General features: G+C 44.8%; 1 protein-coding gene across 4 annotated transcripts in view; it reads right to left on the reverse strand.

The window, feature by feature from the left end:
• NAA25 (N-alpha-acetyltransferase 25, NatB auxiliary subunit) overlaps window positions 1-15888 on the reverse strand; it is a 120731-nt gene that overhangs the window by 92573 nt on the left and 12270 nt on the right. The window contains exon 1 of one of the 4 annotated variants that reach the window (XM_068245798.1): window positions 13057-13123. The exons of 1 other annotated variant lie outside the window; for it this stretch is intronic. In XM_068245798.1, coding sequence (XP_068101899.1) covers window positions 13057-13063 — 7 coding nt within the window. In that variant the 5' untranslated portion in view covers window positions 13064-13123. Of the gene's footprint in view, window positions 1-13027; window positions 13124-15888 lie in introns of those variants that run through there. 2 more of the 4 variants (XM_068245789.1, XM_068245809.1) reach the window with 2 other exon arrangements.

Raw genomic sequence — 15888 nt, forward strand, 5'->3', positions numbered from 1 at the left:
CAGTATTCTCTTTAGCTAAACATCTAGCAAATATCACATAACATTCCACTTGCAACAGCGCCAGTGGTTGCATTTTGCCCTCTGTGTAATGTTTGTACCATTAGTACTGAATTTTTCCAGCTCATATAGTAATGGATTTACATTATGCTATCCTTGGAACTTTGCATTCAGCTATGTACAGGTATCTACCCCATTTGTAAAACCGTGTGCTGATGCAGTAGCACTGTGTATAGCAGGGCTACAGCGATGGCTTATATGTGCTGTATGGTTCAACTGCCTATCTACCAAGGAACAAGTGGTTGCTGTGTGGCTGGATAGTGTACTGGATAAGGGCTCTGCCTCTGACACAGGAGACCTGGGTTCGAATCTTGGCTCTGCCTGTTCAGTAAGCCAGCACCTATTCAGTAGGAAACCTTGGGCAAGACTCCCTAACACTGCTACTGCCTATAGAGCGCGCCCTAGTAGCTGCAGCTCTGGCACTTTGTGTCCGCCAGGAGAAAAGCGCAATATAAATGTTCTGTGTTTGTTTGTTTGTGCTTGTTTGTAACACTCTGCGTAGAGATGTGCTTGTATTAGGTGCTTGTGTAATGTCCGGTTTGCAACAACAGGGATGTTAAATTATTTGTTTGCCAAACCGCTGTAAGGCTTGGTGGTGTATTCTCCACAGTCAGCATGCAACGCATGAGCTGGCGTGGAGGAGGTACACACACTAGCACCAGGAAACAGGCTATCCCTAGTATAGTGGAGGGGAGGACTGACTCCAATAGGAGATTGTGGCGCACAGAGCCGGTGCAGATCTGACAGCCACAAACAATGCTTTCGTAATAACGTCTCAGCGCAAAGTAGCGCTGAGCGCACAAACCAGAACTGAGGAGATCAGGACAGGTAGACAGAATGAACGCTTGCTAGCCAGCGGCTACTTAGCGACAGCAAGCGTCCAAAACCAGACAGACTGGAATGAGGCAGCCAATGCGCTGCGGCGATGGCGTGCCTCACAAAGACAGGACAGGACAGTCAGAAAATAGCAGGATTAAGATAGATAAACGTAACACAGATAAATATACAATAAGTATGTTTTCCTAGCGTATTACAATTACAGCTATCAATGAAACTATTTGTAAGGTCTGACTAACATATGTATATATCGGCAATGAACCGATATATGACATAAGCAGGAACGCTGACTAAGACTGGAGTAATACAGGGGACAGGACTCAGAAGGATTCGCTATCTCTTCGCAGAGATGAACGCAATCCACAAACGGTAACAGAACAGGATTCAGAAGGATTCGTTATCTCTTCGCAGAGATGAACGCAATCCACAAACAGTAACAGAACAGGATTCAGAAGGATTCGTTATCTCTTCGCAGAGATGAACGCAATCCACAAACAGGACCAGGAACAGGATAACTAGCTCAGCACGGGTGTTCACGGTACGCGCAAACTACCAAAACGTGCTGGAAAACTGACTAACTGAACACAGGAAATAAACAGTTCGTGTACGTATATATCAGCAACACTGATATATTAACGTAACACAAATACAAGGAAAATAATAAACGTGCTGGTATGCATATATATTGGCAATGAACCAATATATGATGCAAAGACCAGCAAAGTATCTTTAACAAGAAACACGATCGGGGGCTAAAGCGACAGCAAGACAGGCTTAAGCTGAAGCTATGAAAACCCAAGGAAACCCTGCAGGAAGCAGATCTTTATACTGAGGTCATCCAATGGGAGCAGACATGCAGATTCCCACACAGGTGAATGATAATCAGTCACAAGCTGACAGCAGGGAAAGACAGACAAAGCTATGCAACTTGCATGGAAATAGATCAGAACTGCCTGAGCTGCAGCACTAATACTTCCAGTAATAGCTGCTGCAGCAGCGATCATTACAGTACCCCCGCCTTTAAAAGCGGATTCCAGACGCTTTTCAAAACCGAAATTCCCAACAAAACAGTCTGACTGATAATTCATGATGACCGGGACAGCCCGGCAAGACCGAATTCCAGAATCAGTCCCCACAAGACTGGACCCATCAGAACCAGAACCCACAGAACCACGCCCATCAGTACCACAAGCCCCAGTGTGACACCCATCAGAACCATGATTTCCAGAAGAAAGCCCTCCGAAATTCCCTGAGCGATACCCACCGCCTTCCAGGAACCGTTCAGAAACGCCAAAGCCTTTGCAATGCCCACCGGTACTGTCTTTACCAACACAAAACCCACTGTTGAACCAGTCCAAGGTACCAGGACAGGTTTTCTCAGAGACCTCCCAGAACACCTTGAAGCTCCAAAGAGATCCCCATATGTCAGAACGCCCCTTAGGCTCACATGGAGAACTATCAAGAACCCCTATGGAACCTAGGGCAATTCCCGAGTCAGGGCCACAAGGACAAACATCAATATCAGGGCTTTCAGGGACCAGAACCATCTCTGGGCATGCAGGCAGACTGGCAACATCAGAACGTGTTCCCACTAAGGAAGCATCAGAGCACGCTAACACCTTAGACACACTTGGGCATTCTGGCACACAAAGAACATCTGGGCACACCGGCACAAGAGAAACCTCTGGGCATGTCAAGGAACTGTGAGCCTCAGGGTCAGCCAAGGCAGGACCAAAACCAGGACTGGCCAAAAAAAATCATCATGACTAAACTTCGCAACCACTGGACTTTTACACGAGAATGCTGGATCAGACTTAGATGTCGCTGATTCCAGCAAAGTCAGTAACAAATCAGATTCAGGGGCACCAACAAAACAGGACAAATCTTCTGATGTATGCACTGAACCAGATAGGGACTCCACAACTACCTCTGGACTGGACAGAGACTCATTTAATACACTGGATTGGAGCTCATGAGGCGCTGCAGAACAAGTCAGTATTGCAGCAGCCCCCACTGGACTAGGCAAAACTGAGGAATTCCCTGGACAGGAAGGGGACTCTGGAACCTCTGCCACAGCGGCCAGAGAACTAGAATCTTTCAGGATACAGGGCTGGGTTTCAGGAACACTCATCGGACCGGACTGAAATTCTGAGATTTCTATTATTTTGACCAGAGAATCAGAATTATCCATGTTACAGGGCAAGACTTCTGAAACATTCAGAGGACAGGGCTGGAGTTCCTCGGCTGTTACAACACTGGAGAGGGACTCAACAACATTGGTTAAATCAGACTGTGTACAGGGCAAGGTATCTGACACACTTGCTGACGAGGACAATATTTCAATGGCTTCTGCTTTGCTGGGCAGAAATTCATCAAGTTTTATTAGAGCAGACTGTAATTCCAAAACAGCTGCTAGACAAGTGAATATTACTGCAACACCAACTGAGGTAAGCAGTGCTTCAGCCTCCTCTGCTAGAGGGTTTAAAGTATCCAAAATACTGGGTGAAGCATAAGACTCTGCGACCACAGCTTCACTGGACAGGATCACTGAACAGTCCATATTGCAGGGCAAAACCATGGAAGCACCTGCTGGACAGCATAATGATTCTGTGACCTGAGTTTCATTGGAGAGATCTACTGCACAATTCATGGTACAGGGCAAATTTATTGGAAAATTTTCTGAACAAGGTAATAATTCTGCGATTTCAGGTTCACATAGCAGATGCTCTGAGCTATTCACGAAACTAGAGCGAGGTGTAGAAACAGGAAGATCAAGACACAATGTTTGCGCATCTGCTGGATCAGACAGGAGTTGAACTTTATTAACACAGGTAATTTCTGCAGAAGTGTTTGCAGAGACAGGCAAGATTTTTCTGGTGTCTGTTTCACTAAACAAAGAGTCATGAGTACTGGCTAGGCTGGACTCGGAAGTCAGCAGGACCTCTGGATTCTCTGCTGAGAAATTTGCGCAGGGCAAGGTTAAGAATGTATCAGTGGCTTCTGTTTTACTGGGAAGTAACACTGAGTTATCCATGGTACAGGGTGGAATTGCAGGAACTTCAATTTCACACAAAAAGAGCTCCGAATCACCTGCTGAATCAGCCAAAGGTGCTGAAGCAGGCGGGTCAGAACGCCAAATTTGCGAATTCGGAGTCACAAAAAAATCATCCAAAATCAGTTCCCACACATCAATCAATGGAGCCACAAAGTCATACTCACACACACCAGTTTTTATTAGGTTATAGGCAGACTTAATGCATGCATTCAATACCAATTCACTTTTTGCACTGTAAAATTGACAAAATGAACTTGAATCATTCTTCCATTCATTGACCAGAGCTTCCATCTCTCCTTTCTCAAATGGAGGATTCCAAGCATACTTAACAGGCAGATCATGGTTTGCAGATATGATTGTAGCAGGGACATATATTGGGTTAATTAGCAGGTGATTGGCAGATTCCTTATTCCTAAGAACCTCCAATACCTGTAGCAAGTGCTGAACTGTAGTGTATGCAAACTTTCCTTGCTTTACAAATAAGTTGATTTGTTCAATACTCTGTAATATCTCCTCATAATCATACTCAGATAATTTTTTTAAACAAAAATCTTTATTTTCCCTAGCCAGGGAGGAAAGTTCATTAGTAGTTTCATAAGTCCATTTAACTCCCCTGAAAGACAATTGCATTTCATTATCTGTTAATGGCAGAATCTCATTATAGGTCTCAGTCGCTAAGGATAACGACTCTGCAGATCGGACACGTTTCTTAGAACGTTTGCGTTTGGCCTTAGACCCTGCTGTTTTCCCTGCTGTTCTTGGTGATTTATTCAAGGCTGCAGGAAAATTATCAGTAACACTTTCTGCTTGCTGAACATTTTTGCAAGCAATTGAAGGAGTAGCTGATTGGCCTGCTGCCAGGAGTTCATTAAGAGGAAAAGGCAATGGATCTATGCGCAACCAGTTATGGATCACAAACGCTAGAAATTCCAGCGGTCTATCTTTCAAATCGGAATGATTGAGAACATCAAATGCCCACTGGAATAATTCCCCTTTAAACAAAATATAACTTAGTTGGAGTGCCCAGGTTGAAACAGGAGTCGCTTGGAGATCAGGATTGGTCAGGAACCTGGCACATTCAGAGAAAAACTCATTTTCTGTTTCAGAGCTAAGTTCTTCAAATTTCTTAAAGGAACAGGAACCATAATTAACAGTGTCATACTTTCTGGGAATCCCCCCCACAATGGGGATTGGTAATGGGGTTTTCATAATGTAACGCTTGGTGGTGTATTCTCCACAGTCAGCATGCAACGCATGAGCTGGCGTGGAGGAGGTACACACACTAGCACCAGGAAACAGGCTATCCCTAGTATAGTGGAGGGGAGGACTGACTCCAATAGGAGATTGTGGCGCACAGAGCCGGTGCAGATCTGACAGCCACAAACAATGCTTTCGTAATAACGTCTCAGCGCAAAGTAGCGCTGAGCGCACAAACCAGAACTGAGGAGATCAGGACAGGTAGACAGAATGAACGCTTGCTAGCCAGCGGCTACTTAGCGACAGCAAGCGTCCAAAACCAGACAGACTGGAATGAGGCAGCCAATGCGCTGCGGCGATGGCGTGCCTCACAAAGACAGGACAGGACAGTCAGAAAATAGCAGGATTAAGATAGATAAACGTAACACAGATAAATATACAATAAGTATGTTTTCCTAGCGTATTACAATTACAGCTATCAATGAAACTATTTGTAAGGTCTGACTAACATATGTATATATCGGCAATGAACCGATATATGACATAAGCAGGAACGCTGACTAAGACTGGAGTAATACAGGGGACAGGACTCAGAAGGATTCGCTATCTCTTCGCAGAGATGAACGCAATCCACAAACGGTAACAGAACAGGATTCAGAAGGATTCGTTATCTCTTCGCAGAGATGAACGCAATCCACAAACAGTAACAGAACAGGATTCAGAAGGATTCGTTATCTCTTCGCAGAGATGAACGCAATCCACAAACAGGACCAGGAACAGGATAACTAGCTCAGCACGGGTGGTCACGGTACGCGCAAACTACCAAAACGTGCTGGAAAACTGACTAACTGAACACAGGAAATAAACAGTTCGTGTACGTATATATCAGCAACACTGATATATTAACGTAACACAAATACAAGGAAAATAATAAACGTGCTGGTATGCATATATATTGGCAATGAACCAATATATGATGCAAAGACCAGCAAAGTATCTTTAACAAGAAACACGATCGGGGGCTAAAGCGACAGCAAGACAGGCTTAAGCTGAAGCTATGAAAACCCAAGGAAACCCTGCAGGAAGCAGATCTTTATACTGAGGTCATCCAATGGGAGCAGACATGCAGATTCCCACACAGGTGAATGATAATCAGTCACAAGCTGACAGCAGGGAAAGACAGACAAAGCTATGCAACTTGCATGGAAATAGATCAGAACTGCCTGAGCTGCAGCACTAATACTTCCAGTAATAGCTGCTGCAGCAGCGATCATTACAACCGCATAGCGATAAAGTTACATTATGTCTGTCTAAATACAATTTTGCCATCTTAAAAACTAAGCATTTGTAAATATTCTTATGCACACACACAGATAAAAGCGCATAATGTCCTATATGTGAACTGTAAATTCAAATGTTCTTCTGTCTGCCTCATATCTTAATTAGCTATACTAAAGATTTCTGGATAGGAGTCTCACATCCAGCACTACAAGCCACCATTGCACACGTGCGCCCCTGCACGTTCACCCATTCAATAGTGAGTGGTTTCAAAAAGATTTTTTCTTTAAGTTGTCACATTAAATGTCCCTCTACCCAGAAGTGGCGTGTTAACCCCTACCTAAGTACGGTAACCCCTAGTGTCAACTATACTCAAGATTTGTGGACATCTGTAATGACTGCTGCTAATAGTGATCAGATGAGATCCCTAGGGCAACAGCTCAAAGACCCAACACTATATAGATGCATCGCTTTGTTGTTGCCTAGCAATGCATCTGTAAAGCACTAGGGTCCCCAAACTTTGTGTCCTAGCAACCGCATCCTATAGCTACAGAAGCACAGGCTAGCGATGTTACATGGCCAACTAGAAATGAAATAAGGCATATATGGTATCTTTTTAAACCAGGATGAGCCAAATAACATATTTTGAGGCGTTTTAAAACTGTAGTACTTATGTGAAAATTAGGAGGGGTGAAACTGTAAAATGAAGCAATTCTGAGGCTTTGTTCACATCTAAAATCGAAAATCGCTGCCGACAGCCATTTTTTATCTTTTTGCACATTTTTTCTCTCCTCCTGACGCTTACCTGCGCTTCGATTGTGTAAAGCGCTTTTCAAAGCGATTTTGCAGAGGGATTTGGTTTTTTTTTCACTTCCTGACAAGCTAGGTGGGATTCCCATTATTCTATCCAATGGTAGCCCTATGCTTCTGAGCTTACTGATGCTTGTCCCTGAGCCCAGTGGTGGTGCATACCGAGGACCCGAATGGCGATGGCAGTGGATGCACAATGGTGAGTAGTGTGAATCGCTCACTGGATGCTGCAATGGAGCAAAGTTCCATATCTGCTCAGGTCAAGCGTAGTGGGGACCTAGCCTAAAAGATGATAGAGTCCTGGTCCAAAACAGATCTTCTGTTGCAGCCATTATTTTCTATTATGCATGTTATTACATATGTCACTACTCCTACGGTGTTTTAGGGAAATGCATTAACAATACTCACCACCCTATTTTAATGGGCGGAAAAAATGCAGCCAAGCATACAGAAAAGTCATAGTAACAATGTGTAAGCCCTATTGTTTGGGGAGCATTGTGGTTACAACTAGGAGAACTCATTGAGAAGCGGGATTTGTTTGATCAGAAGTGTGCAAGAACCTCCCCTACTGCTGAAATACCCCAGTTATCAGAAGTGTGTTAGAACCGGCCCTACTGCTGCAATACCCCAGTTATCAGAAGTGTGTGAGAACCAGCCCTACTGCTGCAATACCCCAGTTATCAGAGGTGTGTGTGAGAACCTCCCCTACTGCTGCAATACCCCAGTTATCAGAGGCGTGTGTGAGAACCGGCCCTACTGCTGCAATACCCCAGTTATCAGAAGTGTGTGAGAACCAGCCCTACTGCTGCAATACCCCAGTTATCAGAAGCGTGTGTGAGAACCGGCCCTACTGCTGCAATACCCCAGTTATCAGAGGCGTGTGTGAGAATCGGCCCTACTGCTGCAATACCCCAGTTATCAGAGGTGTGTGTGAGAACCGGCCCTACTGCTGCAATACCCCAGTTACCAGGGGCGTGTGTGAGAACCGGCCCTACTGCAGCAATACCCCAGTTATCAGAGGCGTGTGTGAGAACCGGAACTACTGCTGCAATACCCCAGTTATCAGAGGCGTGTGTGAGAACCGGCCCTACTGCTGCAATACCCCAGTTATCAGAGGCGTGTGTGAGAACCGGCCCTACTGCAGCAATACCCCAGTTATCAGAGGCATGTGTGAGAACCGGCCCTACTGCTGCAATACCCCAGTTATCAGAGGCGTGTGTGAGAACCGGCCCTACTGCTGCAATACACCAGTTATCAGGCGTGTGTGAGAACCGGCCCTACTGCTGCAATACCCCAGTTATCAGAGGCGTGTGTGTGTGTGAGAACCGGCCCTACTGTTGCAATACCCCAGTTATCAGAGGCGTGTGTGAGAACCGGCCCTACTGCTGCAATACCCCAGTTATCAGAGGCGTGTGTGAGAACCGGCCCTACTGCTTCAATACCCCAGTTATCAGAGGCGTGTGTGAGAACCGGCCCTACTGCTGCAATACCCCAGTTATCAGAGAGGTGTGTGTGTGAGAACCGGCCCTACTGCTGCAATACCCCAGTTATCAGAGGTGTGTGAGAACCAGCCCTACTGCTGCAATACCCCAGTTATCAGAGGCGTGTGTGAGAACCGGCCCTACTGCTGCAATACCCCAGTTATCAGAGGCGTGTGTGAGAACCGGCCCTACTGCTGCAATACCCCAGTTATCAGAGAGGTGTGTGTGAGAACCGGCCCTACTGCTGCAATACCCCAGTTATCAGAGAGGTGTGTGTGAGAACCGGCCCTACTGCTGCAATACCCCAGTTATCAGAGAGGTGTGTGTGAGAACCGGCCCTACTGCTGCAATACCCCAGTTATCAGAGAGGTGTGTGTGAGAACCGGCCCTACTGCTGCAATACCCCAGTTATCAGAGAGGTGTGTGTGAGAACCGGCCCTACTGCTGCAATACCCCAGTTATCAGAGGTGTGTGTGTGAGAACCGGCCCTACTGCTGCAATACCCCAGTTATCAGAGGCATGTGTGAGAACCGGCCCTACTGCTGCAAAACCCCAGTTATCAGAGAGGTGTGTGTGAGAACCGGCCCTACTGCTGCAATACCCCAGTTATCAGAGGTGTGTGTGTGTGAGAACCGGCCCTACTGCTGCAATACCCCAGTTATCAGAGGCATGTGTGAGAACCGGCCCTACTGCTGCAAAACCCCTGTTATCAGAGAGGTGTGTGTGTGAGAACCGGCCCTACTGCTGCAATACCCCAGTTATCAGAGGTGGGTGTGTGTGTGTGTGAGAACCGGCCCTACTGCTGCAATACCCCAGTTATCAGAGGCATGTGTGAGAACCGGCCATACTGCTGCAATACCACAGTCATCAGAGGTGTGTGTGAGAACCGGCCCTACTGCTGCAATACCCCAGTTATCAGAGGTGTGTGTGAGAGAACCGGCCCTACTGCTGCAATACCCCAGTTATCAGAGGTGTGTGTGAGAACCGACCCTACTGCTGCAATACCCCAGTTATCAGAGGTGTGTGAGAACCTCCCCTACTGCTATAATACCGCAGTTATCAGGTGTGTGAGAACCAGCCCTACTGCTGCAATTTCCCAGTTATTTAAAAATATGAGCTTTTACTAATTGTAATTACTACAGAATCTCTACTATAAGCAGGGCAGGTTCATTTGACTTAGTGCCCATTTACACTTAATCAGTTGGTACGCATTAGACAAGACAAATAACATTTATATTGCGCTTTTCTCCTTGCGGACTCAAAGCGCCAGAGCAGAGCAGCAGCCACTAGGGTGCGCTCTATTGGCAGTAGCAGTGTAAGGGAGACTTGCCAAAGGTCTCCTACTGAATAGGTGCTGGCTTACTGAACAGGCAGAGCCGAGATTCGAACCCTGGTCTCCTGTGTCAGAGGCAGAGCCCTTATCCATTACACCATCAGCCAACTGCACAAAAGCACATTATTGTGCTTTAGTATGCGTTTTTTTTCCATAGCAGTGCGTTGTGAAAGATTTTAGTTAAAACGTGTATAGTGTAAACTGTGCCATAGAAAAACATGAGCATTACTTTGAAAATCAGTTCTCTTTCAGTTATAACTGAGAACAACTGATTAAGTGTAAAAGGGTCCTATGGACCCTTTCACACTATGTCCAGAATAATTCTGCATGATAAGTCACCGCCCATACAATTGAATGGGGCTGTTCACACTTCTGTGAGCTAACGGACCATGTTATTCTAACTCGCTGCATGCATGCTTTGAATTAAAGTCTATGTCCGGTCTCTACTGCAAATCACACTCTTAACGGGTGCAATGCAACACACACAGTCTGATTTAACCGATGTTGCAAAGTTCTTTTACAAGTCTTTTTCTTGGATTATAATTTTATTCAATGCGGAGGGAAAACTGCTCTTGATTTGACATGGGTAAATCTTGTATTTATCAACACTAAAATCCATCTGCTATTTTAGTGCTCTTGTGTCAGCAGATTGATGAGTGAATGTAACACACAGGCCCACTGTGTTAGGCTTGTTCTATATTGAGAAACAAAATGCTGCTGTCCTCGCTTCTTGAGAAACAGGTGTTGATGCTGACACAGATGGCCGATTTTAAATCAGCACCTGTGTCTCCTCGCCATGCACATTCCAAACTTCCCTTTAGGAGTTTTTTTATTTTCATTCTCTAGAGATTTTCCTGCTTTCAAGTGTTGTATGTCGGTAACTATTTTGCAGTTTATTTATACTTTGAGAGACAACTTTAAAATTCTCCAGAAGCAATCTGTGGGCCCAATTTACCAAGGCATCTCCAGGCTAAGATTCTAGGTGGTTTTCTGACACCAGAAAAGCCTCAAACACACTCTAGATCAGGGGCCAGAAACCTTTTTGGCTGAGCGAGCCATTAACGCCACATATTTTAACTTCTTGCCGACCGCTCCACGCCGACTGGCTTGAATGTGGCGGTAGCCCCAGGACCACTCCACAATTGGCATGAAGTCCTAGGGGCGGAGATTGCAGGGGATCGCATGCGCATTCCCGCTTGAATGACAGAGCTTCGGTCCGTCATCAGCCTCCCAGCGGTGATTGCCGCTAGTAGACTGTTAGACGACACAGCTGCCCACCTGAGACACACAGGAGCGATCCGCTGTTAAAGGCTGAAGCCAAACGCTGTCATTGGCTAGCGGGGGGAGGGAGGGCGCTGTAGAAAGTAAAAAATAGGTTTATTAAAAAAGTGATTTGATTTGTTTTTTCACTTCCTGACGCAAGTCAGGAAGTGAACTCTTTGACCCAGAAAAGAATGAACACAATGTACTTATTCTTAAAAGCGCTATACCTAGCGCTTTTTCAAGCGATTTCCCTATACGTGCCATTATAGGGAAACCACTCCCAAAATGGTACAGGCAGTGCTTTGCTGAGCAGATCGGAAATGACCCGCTGAGATGTGAACACTCTCATAGGGAATCAGTGCACAGAAAATCACCGGCGCTAAAAAAAAACAACAACAAAAAAAACCGCAAAACGCCCTAGGCGTGAACAAGCCCTGACAGCTTGTACAATTAGCCGGCTGACTTGGGGGTTGATTCACTTTATAGGATGAGATCCCCACACTTTGGCCCAATAGACTGCCTGTCAAGTGAAGGCAGCCTACTGGGTCAACGTGTGGGGATCTCATCCCACAAAGTCACTGGACCTGACAGGGTCCAGGTGGGACAATTGGAGCGGCCATTTTAGGGGGAGTGTGAGTAAGTTAGTAGTGCACGCTACAGCAGTAGCATGCCTACTTTGAAAATTTTACTTGCGCTGCCACACTAAGCTGCGCTGCTTGAGCAGTGTAGCTTAGTGAATCAACCCCTAACTGTGAGCCAGATGTAGCCATCAAAAGAGCCACATTTGCCTCCCGAGCCATAGGTTCCCTACCCCTGCTCTAGATGAAACTCACCCGGTAACAGCCACCCCTGCCAAAAATTTAGCATTTGCACAGCAGCACTTGATGCTCCTGGATGCTTCAGCCAGCGATCAACCTAATGGATCAATTCAACGGAGCATCAGCCGAGAGCACTGTTCTCCCCACTGACTCCTCTTACCATGCAGCATCATTACAACCGCTCAGCACCATCAAACCCCCCCCCCCACAACCCCCCAGGGTAGCAACAGAAAACGTCGCTAGCCAGCAGGCTATGGACTCATCTGCACAGCTTTGGCCCTGTAATGTTATGTCACCCAAGAGATCAGGTCCTGATCTCTGCCAGGTGACACGTCTCATATGTGTGTGCAAGGCTCAAATGATACTGAAGACAAAAAGATTAGCACCTGGTTATTGGCATAAAGTTTTTAAAATAGTCAATATATAACAGCAAAAAGGAAATATTAACAGATATAATGGGCGGTTACAAAATTGAAACAGACAATCAAGTGACAGCTTCACCACTGTAATCGGCATGGTTTAAAAGTAAATGGATATGGTGGCTTGTTCATGATCCGCTACATCAGATCACCAACAATCGCTTTGGCTCTAATCCTAATTTGCAAGGATACATCAGTAAAGAATAAATTAATTGACCCATATGCTAAATCCACTCCTCCAAAACTTGCCTCTGTAATCCATTACTAGCTTTGTTCCCATGCAGAGGCCTGAAGACCAAGGGGTGCTGCTTAGTGTTTACAAACACTTCCCTATCACCAGCAAACTGCATACAGAAGTGCTGTACATGCTTACAGCTTCTGCTCTATATTTGAACTTGGTTTCTAAGCAGTATCTGCAATGTGAATCACGTAACTACTATATCTGCTTATCAGCCTAAATACTATTATACTGTATATACTTCACTTCTTGTGTACGCCTGGATCAGACCTGTCATCTCAGTGATGCATTATGTAAACACTGACGCCTGTAGATGCTGCTAGCTTTTTTGGCAGTTGGAAACAGCTGTAAACCGCTATTTCCCACAATGCAATGAGGTTCACAGACAGGAAACTGCCAGGACCATGGTCCTCACAGTTTCCTGTGGGAGGGGTTTCACCACAATATCAACCATACAGAGCCCCCCTGATGACCAGTTTGTGAAAAGGAATAGATTTCTCATGTAAAAGGGGGTATCAGCTACTGATTGTGATGAAGTTCAATTCTTGGTCACGGTTTCTCTTTAACTCTTCCTTTACTGGAAACAATATGAGACTCATAGCTGTGCTAATAAGGTTTTATTTCTTAACATTACTACTCATACAAATCAGAGAGTTTACTTTCACTTCAGATTCCCTTTAAACATGCAGACTGCCAAACCATCAGTGTCACCCATCACTATCAAGCTTTATGAGTGACACCAACTGTGCACATGTACAAAACTTTAAGGCCCAAGTTCAGTAATGATTGGACAGTTTCACACATTTCCTACCTGTGCATCTAACCCCAAAATGTATAAAGCAGAGTAAAGCCGAAGAAGAAAACACACACACACCTAAGTTTTGTTGTGGTGCCCTAATGAGCCCTAACGTTTCAGTAGTGTTCTGTAGAAGCAGTATCATTAGTATCAGGGCCCAACTTAACACATTCTTCCCTGAATGGAGCAATCACACTTGCAGGGCATTAAATACGCGTTTTATTTTGCACAGCATGTGTGTTTAATAGCAGGACAATGTTACCAATAGAAAAGAAAACAAAAAGTAACACACTTGGGGCTTGATTCACAAAGCGGTGCTAACCTACTTAGCATGTCTAAAGTCTTTAGACGTGCTAACCAGGGTGCTAAGTAGGTTAGCACCGGATTTCTCAATTGAGAAAAACGGTGCTAACCTACTTAGCACCCTGGTTAGCGTGCCTTAAGACTTTAGACGTGCTAAGTAGGTTAGCACCGCTTTGTGAATCAAGCCCATGGTGTTCAGATGGGAAGGCAATGTACATACTGGGTTGTTGCACTGCTTGCCCTGTAAAAACAGGATCATAACAGAGGGTATAAGTAACGCACTACTAACGTCAATGTCAATGTACCATTACAGTACTGTATACGTAATTGCATTGTGTAACCAATGCTCTTATATTGTTTGACGCAATGCAAACCTAGCAAAAAAATAAAAAAATAAAAACACACGATGTCCGTTATTAAACTGCAAAGAGAAAACGATCATAATATAAACTGCACAATGGGTACCATTGAATGAGGTTATATACAAAATGTGTTTGTGAACATTTTTTTTGACGCATACAATGCACATTTATGTGCCTTACACGGCAACAGTCCACAGCTTCTAAATGAAAAAACATTTCATACAAAAAAATAAATAAATAACTTGTGTGTAAAAAAAAATAAAATAAAATTAAAAAATTTAAAAAAAAAAAAAAAACACCAGAGGTCTTTTTTTTCCAGAGATGGAAAACCACATTAGATGTGAAAGGGCCCACTGATTTACATAGGCTGTCAGTTTTAGTATGTTTCCGCACTGCTGAAAAACGCATGCAAATTGTACAACTTAGGATCCTGCATTGAATGTACATGCAAATGTGTTTCTGCTGGACTTTTCAGGTGCACAGTAGATACAATTATTTATAAAAGATACGACAATCTGAAATAAAACTAGCAGTACATCCCATCCCTGCTGTGGTCCCACTGAGAACACTTTTTCTCTGCTCATCGCAAAACTGACAGTGATCAGCTCCCATTTTATATATATAGGAGCTGTTCACACTTGTCAGCCTGCAACAGATTAATTTGATCAATTGCAGCAACACTTCTGCGCCATCCACGATAATCCCAGACAAGAAGATGCGTTCCACATATAGCCTATGGTGGTAACATCTGCTCCGGTCTCCAGCCGGACCACATCAGCCCATCGGAGCAGACACTACAGTGTCCGCTCTTGCTGGCTGCATGGGAACCGAGCCTGCAGCTACGTACACACATACGACAACAATCGTTCGTTGTGAACGACAAACAAACTTTTAATTGACGAAAGAACGACCTAAGTAAAGTTAGTTTTTAAAGGTGTGTAACAATCTGATCGTTCGAACAAACGTTACATCGCGTAAAGCAACTATTGCGCTTGCGCATAAAAATGAGAAGTTCCATGGAGAAATAGCAAAATGCGCATGTCAAGCCTAGTACGAACGACCGTTTTCCAATGATGTACTACTTTTGCAAACGATCGTCGTTGGAAAAAATCCGCCAAGCTAGATCATTTGTTTTTAACCATCTAGCTCGTCCGTCGTTAGACTTAATGATTGTCGTTTGAAATGATCGGGGAACAATCGTTTTAAACGACTATAGTCACATGTGTGTACGCACCGTAGGACCTGGCCACTGCAACCTTAAGCTACCCAAACAAGTATTGATTTGATAACTCTGATCGAATGTGGCAGTTTTCTATGATGCAACAACCCACATCGATCGTAATTTCAATTTATTTGCTGCAACATTTGATGGAAATTATGATCGGATGGTAAAAGAGGGTAGTAATTAGCAGGGCTGTGGAGTCAGTCAAAAGTCATCCGACTCCTCAGTGTATGAAACCTCAGACTCCAGGGACACAAAATTGCTCCAACTGACTCCTCGACTCCAACTCATTGGTCTAATTCTTACAAAGGCTGTGGAGTTGGTACAAAAACCTTCTTACTCCTTTATTTATTGAAACCACTGACCCCAGGTACCCAAAATTGCTCGGACTCCACAGCCCTGGTTACTAGCAGCATTAA

The sequence above is a fragment of the Hyperolius riggenbachi genome, chromosome 1 (genome assembly GCF_040937935.1).
Source record: "Hyperolius riggenbachi isolate aHypRig1 chromosome 1, aHypRig1.pri, whole genome shotgun sequence".
NCBI lineage: Eukaryota > Metazoa > Chordata > Amphibia > Anura > Hyperoliidae > Hyperolius > Hyperolius riggenbachi.